Source organism: Hippoglossus hippoglossus, chromosome 16 (assembly GCF_009819705.1).
Source record: "Hippoglossus hippoglossus isolate fHipHip1 chromosome 16, fHipHip1.pri, whole genome shotgun sequence".
Classification (NCBI taxonomy): Eukaryota; Metazoa; Chordata; class Actinopteri; order Pleuronectiformes; family Pleuronectidae; genus Hippoglossus; species Hippoglossus hippoglossus.
The window spans coordinates 17,342,632-17,357,776 of NC_047166.1; the positions used below are offsets into that span (position 1 = coordinate 17,342,632).

The 15,145-nt window shown below is 40.2% G+C and overlaps 2 protein-coding genes across 2 annotated transcripts in view; one reads left to right on the forward strand and one right to left on the reverse strand.

The window, feature by feature from the left end:
• Window positions 1-29: 29 nt before the first annotated feature.
• LOC117776735 (C-C chemokine receptor type 5) lies at window positions 30-5,009 on the reverse strand. Its single transcript, XM_034610957.1, has 3 exons — window positions 4,562-5,009; window positions 3,355-3,516; window positions 30-1,794 (listed from the first exon to the last, which is right to left on the reverse strand). The coding sequence occupies exons 1-3, from the start codon at window positions 4,566-4,568 to the stop codon at window positions 887-889; spliced, it is 1,077 nt and encodes a 358-aa protein (XP_034466848.1). The 5' UTR covers window positions 4,569-5,009; the 3' UTR covers window positions 30-886.
• Window positions 5,010-6,672: 1,663 nt separating this feature from the next.
• cobl (cordon-bleu WH2 repeat protein) overlaps window positions 6,673-15,145 on the forward strand; it is a 56,040-nt gene continuing 47,567 nt past the window's right edge. Inside the window, 2 exon segments of the mRNA XM_034610956.1 lie at window positions 6,673-6,802; window positions 7,033-7,175. Coding sequence (XP_034466847.1) covers window positions 7,147-7,175 — 29 coding nt within the window. The 5' untranslated portion in view covers window positions 6,673-6,802; window positions 7,033-7,146.

Consider the following 15,145-nt stretch of genomic DNA (forward strand, 5'->3'; position numbering starts at 1 on the left):
AAGTAAAAAATAAAAAGAACACATGTTAAAAAAGACAACTTTGCTTTTTTACAAATGTCAGCATTTTATTATTAATATTTCTTCGCCAACTTGCAGACTTCATAAAAATGTGTGAAAAGGAACAAAAAAGTGTCCCGACACATCCTGTCCCGACACATCGGCCACAGAGAAACAAACATTGTGGTTAAACGGCATTCTCTGTCAAGATTGGAGTGCAGTTAAATTTTTCGACTATATCTGCATAACTGCATTGAATTCAGTAAACCTGTGAACGTATAGGAGATGATGATGCTGATGATTTAGCTCTCACTTGGATTATTTTTAAACTGACAGGCCTGTCAGCTAACATCTTATTGTCTAATCAATACAATATATCACAGTGCAAAGATTTATTTGAAAATGGTATCAAAAAGGTCTAAACAATAATCATAATTACAGGTACAGGCAGCTGTAATAGTTTACACATTTTTGAATTTTAAAAATCCTGGATAGACAATTGAGGGAGCCTGGATAAAAACATAATAAACTAGTATGGCCAAGCAGTCCCCTTAAATCCAATCAAGCTGCACCACATTTTCACAAGCTCATAGATATCAGTCCCCTATTTGTGCCAGATTTCTTTTAAATCAAGATCTATGAAATGTTGAAAAATTACCAATCTCACAAGGTTAAAGAAAGTTAAAATAAACAATTCTGGATCTGCACCAAAATTGAATGGGTTCTCTCATGACCCATACAACATCCTTTCATTAAGTTTTGTGGAAATCCATTCTGTTGTTTTGTCCAATCTTACAGCTTACAAACAAACCATCAAAGAAATGGACAGGGGTGAACACATTGGCGGTTTATGGTGTCCATAAACTGTATCACATCTGCCCTCCACCTGCTAAATGACAATAGTGTGGGTGACATCAGAGGACCTGGACGTGACAGAGCTTTTCCTGAAAGTACTAACTGACAAATCTCTGCTGGAGCAAGAACGAATCCCAGGAACCCACTTCCCCAGCAGCTGCAAGGCTCGTTTCATAAATTTCTGTCCAACAAAGGCGTATATGATGGGATTCAGGCAGCAGTGAGTGTAAGCAAAGGTCTCGGTCACTATAACTGATAGCTTTAAATTTGTGTCAAAGTTGCATTCGTCCGGCAATATGCCTGTCGACTGCAGAAAGAGCAAGAAATTGCAAATGTTAAATGGGACCCAGAATAAGAAAAAGACAGCCACTAAAGAGATGATCAGCTTCACGGCACGGTGCCTCCTCGCACTCTTCATGTTTACCAGTGTAGGGATTATCCTGGAGTAGCAAACTACCATCACCAGCAAGGGAATCACGAGACCCAGTATATTTGTCGCAAAGATGTTGTAAACCTCCCAGGTACTGTTTTCCTTGTCATCGGCACAAATTGAGTTGTTAAACTGATGTGTAACGTTTGTGAAGATAAAGGCTGGAAGAGAGACGCACAGGCTCAGCAGCCAGATGGACGTGCTGAGAACAACGCCTGCCCTCAGCGTGCGATAACCTGCCACCCTGTGAGTGTGCATGATGACCACGTAGCGGTCCAGCGTCATGGCAACCATGAAGAAGACACTGCTGAAGAAGCCTGCGTGGTGGCAGGTTGAGATGAAACGGCACATGAAGTCCCCGAAAGGCCAGTGGCTGACCTTGGAGTAGTGAGCGTAGAAAGGCAGTGTGAGCAGGAAGACGAGGTCGGAGAGAGCCAGGTTGAAAAGGCAGATGTCTGTCAAGGTGGTACTGTTGCGGTGTTTCACCACGACACACACCACTAAACCATTACCTTAGGTGACAGGAAAAAAAACATTAAATCGGCCCGAACACGATATATTGTGCTAATATACCAAAGGCCCTAGAGTAATGCTCTCTCTCTCTCTCTCTCTCTCTCTCTCTCTCTCTCACACACACACACACACACACACACACACACACACACAAACTTACTTTGGTAATTTTTGAGTAAAAATACATAGACAGCCCGAACCCCTAACCCTTGTATGTATATTTCTTGGAGACTTGCCCCAGCGTTAACCCTAACCACCATTTTCCTTACCATAACCACTCAACCATGATCAATCCTTACCACCTCGGTCTGAAACAAACAAACAAAAATCCTAGAGGGTCAGAAGTTTAAAACCCTCTTTTGGACAACCCATGAAAATAGCTCCTCAAGCCCATAATGCCTTGACCAACCCACCTAGATGCCTCGACCCAACTGTCTTGGTCTGAAACCTAGAGGTCATAAGGTTTATCCTGATCTCCCCCTCCACAAGATGCAGCTTCAAGTAAAAAAATCTCTCATCTAGAAGTTGAGCTGGCACTGCACTTCAAATACAGGAATATAAGTCAGAGATTGGACTGAAATCCCCAAAACTGAAACCAAAAACATGGACAACTCACCCTGGATCAACCCTGAGAGGCTGAGCCTGAAGGTCCAAGATATGATTTGGGGATGGAGAGCTACTGTTTTGACTGACATTGCCTTTGGCTCTCCATTTTAACTACCCAGTCGACAAGGCGTCATCGAGATAATTTAATACTCCCTAACCCTAACCCTCTTCTTTTATGTCCACACAAGTGAATTGAGTTCCCAAGGGTATTCATTTTAAAGCCCTCCCTGATTTATACAAACACACAGGACACTGGGTGTGTTGATTGCAGATTGTTGTTTTAGTCGTAGACTGTGTCCATTTGTCAGTGATTTTCAATACTGTCCTTCACATTCGTATCGGTCTCACTTCTGTTCTGATCTGATGGTTCCCTGACACTGTTGAACATTGTCTCATGGTTTCTTTATCTGACTTTCAACGGGTTCAACTATTCAAGAGTTCTCCATGTAAAGAACTGGTCTTTCTTTTGTTTCTGGCCTAAGGCATCAACTTTCAGTCACCTAAAATCCTGTCTTATGGTCTCCATCCAGACAGTTCACTACCCATCTTCACCCCAACAGGGTGGGTCTACGATTTAGCAACAGCCATTCACACCTTGACTCAACCCACCAGTTTGCGGGGGGGCTCATTGGCCTGCGTGTTTAACATAACAACTCTCAGATTAGGTAAAGACCCACAGGGTTTACCTGTTACCTAAAACCTCCCACCAGTCAGTTGGATCTAAAGAAATCTTTTGGATGAGAGGTGAAACATCGTCACAAACAGGTGTATTTGCCTTTGTGAACATGTACAACTCTTGAAGATACCATGATTTGTATGAACGAGAAACTTCACAGATATGTTACAGCTTCCAGATCCACCCTTTAAACACACACACACACACACACACACACACACACACACATACACACACACACACACACACACACACACACACACACACACACACATACCTAGAAATCCCACAATGAAAACCAAACTGTACAGCGTGGGTAGAAACACACTCCCAAATTCCTTCAAGTCCACATCGTCGCAAGACTTCGGGGTGTTGTTTTCGTTGTAATAATAATCATATGTTGGGGTGGCAGTGGTTCCAATATGCAGTATTTCAGTATCTGCAGAGATAGACTTGTTATTTGGATCATGCAACTTATTTTAGGTGTAACTTCAGTATGATCCAGTAAGATAGAATTAAAAAGGCAACATTCAAATGGTCAAGTTGCCTCTAAACAAAAATTCTGTTCAGTTTTCGGTGTTAACAGCTTTAAATGCCTCTTTCAGTTTATCTTTTCAACACAAACATTTACAGTAACTCTAAAGTGGTCGAACAACTGTTTTGGCGTGAAGGCAGACATTTTAGAATTGGCAAACAGAAGTAAAACCAAATAAATAAAATCAATTATGACTATACCTATCTGCAATAAAACCAAAACTATATACTTGGAGTTTTGCTTCTGCGAGTGACAAAGTGTGATGTTTTGGAATTTGGGTAAATCAGCCCTTCAACGTCAATTGATAATGAAATTACGCCACCTGCTGGTTTTTATAAGTAACTTACTCCCCCTGTTGGAAACACTGGTCACGCCTACACGTCAGTCTTCAAGGGGGAGATAAAATAGAGGAAGAACTTAAATTTATTCTAAAATTTTTAATGAACTTAAAAACACCAATTCAAGACGAATCTATATATTGAACATTAACAATTCCTAATGATTTAATGGTTTAAACTATTATATGATTCAAACTTGCAACAAATATTTGTATTTAATTTTGCCTGCTTGGCTCATGATATTTTTAAAAGTTTCACGTGACATATAAACTACAGTGTTTTTGAAATTCTGAGTATAAATTGAGGCAACATTCTTATAAAGAGCAATGTTTATACAATGCACTAAACATTATCACAAAATTGTATTTTTCTTAATCTCAGGACGTAAAACATTGTTTGGTAAAAATCCAAATGCAAAGGAAATAACAATGCATACTGTATTTCTAATTTGAAATTCATATAGATGATGGATATAAAAATGTATATAGATGATGGATATAAAAGTTAGATGAAATGTGTTAACCCTCAAACATCACACATCGTCACATATTCAACAACAACATAGAGCTATAGATATTCTGTAGTTTGTAAATCTGTTAAAATGCAATCACCTGACATGGTGAGATTTCAGTGATGCCTTTCCCCGTCAGGTAATCAGTGGCTGCACCTCACGGCTCCTTTTTTCCCCTCTTTGTCTATAATGTTTTGGAAACAAATCGATCCAATTCACAACCATGAACCAACTTCAGCAGTCTGCTAATGAACAGTGACACAGAAACAAAACATGCAGATGGTGTTTCCTGTACTGGCCTCAGTGTGAATTTGAGATCCTTATCAATAGCCCACGTGTTCACAGTTTCCCGAAATGTACACAGCAAAAACGAATACAAAGGTTAGGTCTCACCATTACAAATTTGATCATAAAAATATTAGACTACTGTCACACTGGTTGATATACACATAAAGTGAGAGGGAGTATTGAGTTAAAAGGTCTTTTCTACTCATTTATAATGATACGTCACAGTTCAGTATATGTCAAATTAAAGTATCCTAATCTTTTCCCTGAAAAATATAATATAATATAATATAATATAATATAATATAATATAATATAATATAATATAATATAATATAATATAATACAATATAATATAAATAATTAATTGTTAACATTTTTAACCCTGACCAACTTAACATTCCTTTTAATGCAATGAAATAAACGAATAAATAAATAATAAAAGGCAACAACCCTTCCTTCTTTGCATGTTGATTAAATCAATGACAAATCAGAAGAACATACAAAATAACTGCCCTGTAAATTAGATCGAACCTATTGACATGAATGAGCAGAGTGCACATCATCGGTGAGGGTTTCATCTCATCCTTCAACTGACTAAAATGTCTCAATATCGGTCAGAGATTTCAATTGATGTAAAAACACTATTGCCACCAAAAGTCAGTAGTTTCAAAAGGCAGTTGGAAACAGTGTGAAGGTATTAGGGTACAACCTCCACATTGAGGGACTATGCTGTTTTAAAGACATCCTCGTTTGTTTCTTGTCTTCTTTTTTAAAAATGTTCACGATATTAACTATATTAATAAAAAAACACATGCAAATAAAAGAAACAAATTAAGACTCCGTGATGAACCTGGCTGTAGTTCAGTGCTTTGTGAAGTTATTGAAGTCTGCTACTCGTCAGTGGTGATGGAACTTTGCAGCAATTTGCAGTGCGTTTCAGTATTTGCGTGTGTTGTGACTTTTTGCAGCACATATGTCAGCGAATTGATGAAGTTGTTTTCTTAATTTGTATGTGTTTTTCATACTTGCATGTGTTATCTTAATTTGCAGTGCGTTGAGCTCTCTCGGCCAACATACTATGCTGTTGTAAAGACATCCTCGTTAGTCTCTTGTCTTCTTTTCTTATAATTTCCCCTATATTATAAAAAAAATGATGTTAATGCTGCTCATCTCTGGTGGCTGCCAAGTATCTAACCTCATGGATGGCCCCCAACACATTGTATGTGTCATCAGTAAAATCTTAAGACTGGTCTCTGAGTGACATCTAGCGGTGGAGAACGACAGCTCAGTTGTGCAGAGTTTATAGAGTTTTGAATATACAGTATCTGTGTGTGTATTTATAGACAGTATATATAGACATTATACACAATATTTCTGTGTGTTTATAGACAGTATCTATTTGTGTGTGTGTGGTGGTGTGGTGTGCAGCCCCCCCCCAGTGGGGTCGTCGCCCTCCAGCTGGCGCTCGGTGAACTCCCTGTGAGGATGATTGACGTGAGAGCTGCTGACGAAGGAGGGGCGGCGGAGAGCTGCGTCAAGCTGGAGACTCCGCAGCTGAAGGACACAGGAAACCTAGCGGCATCGCCTTCAGAATAAATAATAAGTCGCACCTCAACGCCTCTTGGGAGAGCTGGAGTAAGCTAAGTGTGTGAGGCTGAAATATGAATGGGTTTAACATTAAGACAGGATGCAATGGCTGTAATCGTACTTGATAAAATCCTGGTCTGTATCTGTCACCCGATCAGGTTTATGCTTGATAGTTTTCCATATGGAGGCTTACACGTGGATTCAATAGTCTATCTATCTATCTATCTATCTATCTATCTATCTATCTATCTATCAGCTTCTCAAAGAGAGGAAACGAAGGGGCGTTTCGTCGTGCGGTTTCGTGTCTGGGCTTTTATTTTGAAACGCCGCACAGGAAGAAGTGCACAACAAACCATCCGGTTTGACGGCGCCCGGAGGAGAACCCAGCCGGTGGTTTAGTGAAATGACATGAAGCGGCTCTGACAAGTGACTGACTCCATGACTCGGACACACGGTTCAGACTCAGGTGAGTTTACCTCAGCGATGGCGGACATGTGCTGCTTGTTGCCGTGGCCGCCGCGGTGTTTGCGGACACTCTGCGGTCTTCGTGCTGTCGCCTCTGCGCACTGACACTTGTTGGACCCGGGGCAGACAATTCTAACTTGTTCTTCGCTTGAAAAAAGCAAAGTGCTCCTGCTGGTGGGAAGCTTCTGGAACAGTATAGAGTTAATTGAATGTCCCTGTGTTTACTCGCAGGTGGTAGTATGGTGCGTTCCCGTCGAGTTTAACTGCAGCAGCGGGTTTTTTTTAATTCGGGGAGCTCAGCCCGAGTCGAACCGCTCACATCTGAAGAACCGTCAAATCACTGCGATGATGAGCGAGTCCTCCACAACCTCCGGGTGAGTCCACTAGTAACATGTTTTACCTCCTTTAATTTAACGGGACGTGTCTGGAGCTCAAACACATCTGCGGTTTAGTCCTTTAACTTTTCCTGTGAACACGCTATTTCATCCCATATGGCTCATTATTGTAAATCTGCAGAGGAGCTGCTGCATATCTGTGTACTGAGTTTTATTCTTTCAGTTTGTCATTGCACAGTAAAGTAACTCCAATATAGTTTGGTCCAGCCTATTCAAAATGCTTATATGAGCATCACTTGAAAAGCATGTGCAGCCTATAGTCAGTACTGGCAACAGAGAGAGGCTTCCAGCAGCCACACCGTGTTTGCTCTCTATTTACCTGTTCACAGTCTCTTCACCATGGACGCCCATGTCTGCCACTTTGTTTAAAAAAAACATCATGTAAGTCGTTATAATAAGAAGCTTTCTCAACCAACTCAAAATGATTAATTACCAACTCAAAATAATGACTTACTATCTCACCAACTCAAAATATTGACTTACTATCTCACCAACTCAAAATAATGACTTACTAACTCAAAATTATGACTTACTAATGCAAAGTAATGACTTACTAACTTAAAAAGTGACTAACCTACTCACCAACTCAAAATAATGACTTACTAACTCAAAATGATGACTTAATAACTCAAAATGATGACTTACCAACTCAAAATGATGACTTACCAACTCAAAATAATGACTTACTATCTCACCAACTCAAAATAATGACTTACTAACTCAAAATGATGACTTAATAACTCAAAATGATGACTTACCAACTCAAAATAATGACTTACTATCTCACCAACTCAAAATAATGACTTACTAACTCAAAATTATGACTTACTAATGGAAAGTAATGACTTACTAACTTAAAAAGTGACTAACCTACTCACCAACTCAAAATAATGACTTACTAACTCAAAATGATGACTTACTAACTCAAAATAATGACTTAATAACTCAAAATGATGACTTACCAACTCGAAAATGATGACTTACTAACTCAAAATGATGACTTACCAACTCAAAATGATGACTTACTAACTCAAAATGATGACTTACCAACTCAAAATTATGACTTACTAATGCAAAGTAATGACTTACTAACTTAAAAAGTGACTACCCTACTCACCAACTCAAAATGATGACTTACCAACTCAAAATAATGACTTACCAACTCAAAATGAGGACCTACTAACTCAAAATGATGACTTACCAACTCAAAATGATGACTTACCAACTCAAAATGATGACTTAATAACTCCAAATGATGACTTACTAACTCCAAATGATGACTTACCAACTCAAAAATGAGTTAGTATCTCCATTATAAGTTGTATCTCAGAAAATGACTTGCTAACTGAAAATAACAACTTAGTTTCTTAAATAATGATTTGGTATCTTAAAATAATCACCTACTAACTCAAAATATCGACTTAATATCTCATAACCATGGTTTACTATCTCATAATTGACCCTTTTTTTCTTTCATTGGTGGAAATTGGCCTGCATACGTTGCCGTGCACTGTAAGTATGCAGCTATCTGAAGGAAAGCATAATGCAATAGTTGGTTACTGCAGAGGAGAAAGTGACGAGGCCTTTTGCTGCAGCATCAACAACTGTGGGTTGCTGTCCACAGTTGTTGATGTCTTGGGTGTGGCTGGTAGCTAGACTATGTTTCTCCTTGGTGTGTGTATCACCCCGGCTGAACCCTTGTGTTGCTGAAATGCATTTAGCTGCTCCAGTGTCAGTGTCCTGGTATCTTGTTTGCCGGCTCACAACACAACAGGACCATTGTTAAAGTTAATAATAACACTTGCTTTTTCTACTACGACGATTCAGAATGTCTAAAACGACATTTTCTCTGAACCAGAGATGTTTTTTATACATGCTGTGAGGACTATGTGGGTAAACATCACCTGATCGCTTCCACAAACATCCCTGTATCAACACTTATATGCTAGTGTTGAAAATGCTGTCCACACAGCAGTTTTGCGTCAGAAGTAAACAACCTTTCACATGTCCCTGTGTTCAGAGGAGTAAAGTTAGAGTTTTTCTATCTTAAGTGGAGTATTGAATACTTTTGATCTGCAAGTTCTCATTAAGTTTGTGTTTTTGCTAACGTATCTCATAATTTTTCTTAATTTCTCCCTAATAGAAGGGTATGATGTAAAAGATTGCACTATGGTCTTTTTAGTTACAATTAGACCATGAGGACACATTTAAGCTTATAGCAGTTTTTACTGGCGTATCTAGATTTTTTTCACAGTAAATTGTAGTTATGGGTTTCTGTATGAGTAGCCCAATGGCCAGGTATGACTCTTCTAATTGTATGCCATTTGGGTTTGAATTATGGTAAAAGCTGTCTACTAGAGCCGGATGGTGCTGACCTCATCAGTTCTGAGCGCAGCATTGCAATTACTTCTGAATGCTGTGTGTCCTGTTGTCATTGTAGAGGGCTTACACCTTCCATCATGTGTTAGTGCTCAAGGAACCTTTCAACTACTTCATCTACTGCACTGTATGTAGGTGTGTGGTTAAAGGCTCAGCAGCAGTGAAGCAAAGCAATACAGTAAAACATGGGTGATGTTCAGTGGCAACATGAGTAGGGTGTGATGCTGTTCAGAAGAGCTTTGATGAGGTGAATTAAATCTTTCAAGCAAAGCTCCTTCTAAGCAGGTCCTCTTAAACACAGTGATTTCAGACACTCAAGAGCCTTTTGGCCAAATTACCAGGTGGACTGGTCACAGAGTCAGCTGGCAGCGGAACCACATGGCTTTTTATCCACTCAGTGTGTGTGACATTTCTGTCCACATATATTACCATGACAACTCCCTTTGTGCTGAGTGTCCTCTTTCGTCATTGCACAGGAAGTAGCTACTTTACTACACAGTCCAGTTCTAATGAAACTCATTGTGCGTGCGTGCGTGCGTGCGTGCGTGCGCGCACGCTCAGGAGTGGTTGGAAGGCAGCTTGAAGCCTTAGTTCTGAGTGTTTATTTTAAGCCTGTAATTAAGTTGGATAAAAGGACATCTTCCTGTCCTCCCAGAGACTAAATGAACACTGACTTCTCACACTGTTCTGAGATCAGGATTATTCAGAATCTGACCCAAAATATATATTTGTGTCTCATGGATTGGCATAATATCGTAAGTATCCAAGGTAGACTTACCACGAGATTGTGGACCTATTGTAGCGTCCCTGCCTCAAAGACATCACGGAACTTCTTCTCTTATTTGTAACTTTATTAAAGTCAACACGTACATGTCACACTTCTTGTTCCTCGCTATAACAACAACCTTGTCTTCTTCACTCCCCTTCCTCATTCTCCCCTGACCACCAACAAACCAGCCAATGAGAGCCTGTCCTCCCACACAACCCCACAGCCATTGGTCTAGAACTGTCACATGCCCCCCCCCCCCCCCCCCCCCGACCTGTTCACTGACCCTCAGGACGTCTCAGTACTTATTGAACACAGTGTACTTAGCCGAACATAAGTCATAACGACCACATAGCAGTCAAACAGAACATAAACCTAACTACCAGTCCGTTACACTATGTTGTATGCTTCTGTAGAAGCCACATATGTGTATATCAACTGCATTATAAGAAAAAAGTGTTTTTATTTGCAATGTCATAGAGAAATAATACACTAACCACATTCCTCAGGTAAAATAGTGACGTCTCTGGTTGGTGGAGATTGCTGTTACCCCGTATATGTTTACCACAACCACGAAAATCACGTCAGCTATGATCAGATCATTTAGTGTTACATTAAGTTTACCAAAGAGCAACCATGATTTCCCTTTCTAACAGGCTGGGGGGGGTTGAGATGAGGAAAAGAGTCAAAAGGGGTGAAAATCACACAAGTATAAATTCATGAAGTGCGCTAAGTCGTTGAAAAGGAATCAGCCACAATTTATGGTATATGTAGTTTCTTCACTCTTAAAATAATTATGCACAGAGCCTTGTACCTTTACCCTTTTTCCATTCACCAATGTAATTTGCTCCGAATCAAATGTTTTACGGTCACGATTCAACTTGTAGTCGGTCAGCCGGGTTCCAGGCTTAAAACCTTTTTATAAGGATTTTCTGAAATGTCAAAAGTTTGGATACACAACACACTGGTGCTTTCCAGTACATGTGTGGACCTGGTGTGTTTATGTGTGTCTTTACAGCGTTCTTCAAGACTTGTGTTTTTCAAATCTTCAAAGTGTTTTACAGAGCTGTTTAGGTTTAATAGACCCTCTGTACTTTCTGGAGACGCAAGTGACGTCAAAATCTTGTGAGTTTTACTTTGGTCACATGGTTCAGTCCCTGGAGATGATGCACTACCCACACCCTTGCTTTGATGAACACATTCGTTGCCATTTATAACCACACAGGCTTGGTGCATTTCGTATTACTAGAGTTTGCCTTTAAGTTGGAAAAACTAATCAAGCCTGCCCAACCTCGAGATCCTGATCTGCGCTGCCATCTGCCTCACCGTTGGTAGGTCACACATTTGGTTTTCAGTGCATCTGTTGTTTGTGAGAGTCTTGCTTCTGTGTATGTTCAGTTTGAATGCAACACCCACGGCAGGACAGGGTTGACAGATTTAACAGATAAATACAGTATGGGATTTCAAACAACTGTCCGTTTATCCTCAGCACACACCCAGAGATAATTACTGGCTACCAACTGTCCTGCATGTGTGTACGTGCACGCCTGTGTGCACTCAGGAGCACTTTGTATGGAGGGAGATCAACACTAGTTGCTTGCTGCAGTGAGCAATTGCTCATCAATTTGAAACTGTGCCTGCTGGACTAAAATGTCTGCCCCATTCTTTGCCATTTGTGTCTGTCAGTTCACACACTTTCTTAATATACTCTCTCATTGACTGTGTTGTCAGTCAATGTTATCCCTCAATGCAGTTTTTTCTTCCTGCTGGGGTTTCGAATGATGAGAGGTGTTTGCGATGGCTGCAGACACATCCTCCCCAAACCTACACACCCTTCACCAAAAAAAGTTAAAGGTTCATGTGGTCAGCCTCCAAACGGCTCTGCTGACTAAAGGAGTTCCCTCTCCTCCTCCTGTACTGAAAGGCTGCATACCATTTTAGCAAAGAGGAAAATGTTTTGGTGCATGTGGTCACATCTGGATCCGTAGGGTTATTTTTTTATGACGGGTTAAATTTAACCTATATGAAATTTGAGAAAGCAGGGAGAGTATTTGAGGCTATTTGTTGTTGGCAGTGGTACAGTGTGTGTGTGTGGTGATATCTGCATCCATTTCACAGACTGTCCTGTTTTAAATAGAAAGGGTGTGGATGCTGTGCTTCCACAGGCTTGTTCTGCAAGTATAGAGACTCGAGCAAAGTACACACTGACTTGGCATATTTGATCTTACGTCTATGTATAACCTTTGCTTGATTTATGTATTTAACAAGGGTCAGTAAACATAGCACGAGACTGATTCATAAAGCCTAGGTTTTAAACTTTCTGTGTATATTCTATTCCTATAAAAAAAAACAAGCATGTGAGATGAAGTAGTTCATTTCCTAACGCAGTACTGCACTTATTCACACTGTATGGAAACTCTGGATCTTTGCTTAATCTGCATGCAATTCATCTCTATCGTGGGTTTTATTAGGAGTTTCTTATAAGGCCAGACACAGTAGGATAATATAAATGTTTCCTTGGTCTGTGCATAATCAAAACAGCCCCGGATCTGTGACTATATCTGCTCCACAGCCACGCCATGATACACTGGAAACATTTGAGACATCTAGACTGGCTGTATTTATAGACTGTTGTGCTCCTCAGACCCCACTACGTTATCCAGCTTTCTGTTGATATTTGCCGCCCGCTGAAGAAAGCACTGGCAGACACCTTTAACAACAAACTACTGCCTGTGTCAAGAATCTACAGTAACACTCCATCTGTCTGTATCATGCAGCTGTTACAGGCTGCTCGGATTTATTTCTGGAAGCCTGCTCTCATACGTTAGTCACTGTGGCATGTAGGTTTGTCAGGGAGGAAGACAGACGGACTGTGTGCGAGTGCGCACACATGAGTTGGACTCCTCGAACCAGCTGACGTGCCATAGCAGGGCTAGGGCCCGATAAGGCAGAGGTGGTGGAGTGCACTTTCTCCACATGCTTCCCAGCTTTAGCACATTCAACACTGCTGCCAGCTTCTATCGATCAGAGAGAAAACATATTTCCGTGCCACCATATCAGTAATGTAGCAACAGTTATTATTCTTTTATGAAATGATTTCTAAACTAGCAGAGGCTGTCAGCGGGGAACACATGCATGGTTTTATGGTGGTATTTTTGCCATTAGGTGTTCTCTTTCTAATAAAAGTAACAAAAAAGTGATTTATTTTCCTATTAGCTGATTATATTTTATACGAGTCAGCGTGTGATATTTATAAATGCAAAAAATATATATATTCTGTGTTATTTTTTGATTATCCATTTTTGTTTGTCTTGCAAAAAAAATGGATTCAATAGTGAAAAGTGAAGTCATTATTTGAGGTATATTTTCACTGGTTTGTGCTGTACATTTTTCTAAATCAAGGGGCCCCAGGATGCCTACAAGCTGTGCCTGTCTGCTAAAACCAAGCAATATTTGTAATGTAAGTGTTTATCTTCTCATCTCTCCAGCAGCAGCAGCAGCTCTCTCTAATTGAAAGAGCAGCATGGGGAATAGAGACCAGACTAATTGTTATTTCCTGCTGTTCTGTCTCCACATTCTTTCTCTCCTTCCTTCCTTCTCTAATGTCGAACTTCTCCCATACAAACCTTTTCTGTTCCCTTTATTTTTGCTCTCCATGGAGGTTTGTGCCACCTGGGATCACTTCACACACAATACAGAAGACACTATCATTGCACTACTTTTTCTTCTCATTTACTTGTTGCTATTTAATTTTGTTACGTTTGTGAAGCACTTTTGTTCAGCTCCTGTCCTATTTGGTCAAATAATATCTCTAATGGAAAGACGTTTTTTTCCAGAAGGAAGTTGGCTGCCTGCTCATATTTTTGGAAAGTTATTGTTGTATGTTTATCTAATTTTGAACTGTTAACAACGTGCCTCTGTGTCACTTGTCACAATGGACAAAATGACTCCCTGAGTAAACAGAGTCAGGCAGCAGATAGGAGAGAGGAGGAGAGGGTGGGTCGGGTGGAGTGCTGTTACAGTAAGTGGATTTCTCTCCTTTAAGCAGGTGTGAAATTGATACTCCCGGATCACCGGTTGCTGACTCAAACTGAGGTCACTGCAGTATATCCTGGAAGTAAAACCCTTAGATTACTGTAGTGTTAGCAACATAATTGATCCCAACGAGCAACAATTCATTTAGCACCTGAGGTGTGGTGTTGTCTGTTTTTTTTTTCTCCCATGGGTTATTATGCCACTGTTTCTAACTCCTGTGGAACAGATTGTGCAGAGCTCTAACCTGGTTGTTTTAGAAAAGTTGATAGAGACGCCGTGTACAACCTGATAAATATTGGTTAAGCAGATAAAACAAATACCTTTTATAGTAGGTTTTAAGACAGTTCATAATGCATGCAAATTGCAAACTTCTCTCTACAAACAGATTCTGCAGGTGAATATGGGGCTGGGAGACTTCTGGTCCCCATTTCTAGTTTGACCAATCATGTTTGAGCAGGCTTAGGTTGCCTGCAGGTAAGCAGTGCGTATGGAAAGCCAAAGAGGTGGAACATATTTATGTGCATTATGTGCCGATATCCGTCAGTAGAGATTAGCCGAAATGTTGACTGCACCTCAAACGCCCATTAAAGAATCGCTAATTGTGTTTTGTATGGGGAAGCGTTCAACGGTTTCCGAGATTGCATGGAAACTAACATGGAACAACAGGTGCAGTAGGCGAGATTTGTTGTTTGACCCTGTGTTTGAGAAATTGAGCCACATACCACTGTAAATAAAGCACTATTTTATTTTATTTCATCAGCTGGTGCTT

Bases quoted from the DNA above. Each gene is read 5' to 3' on its own strand.
- LOC117776735 (XM_034610957.1), bottom strand. The intron at 1,795-3,354 runs GTATGTGTGTGT...CTGTCACCTAAG, and splicing joins TTTCATTGTGGGATTTCTAG to GTAATGGTTTAGTGGTGTGT.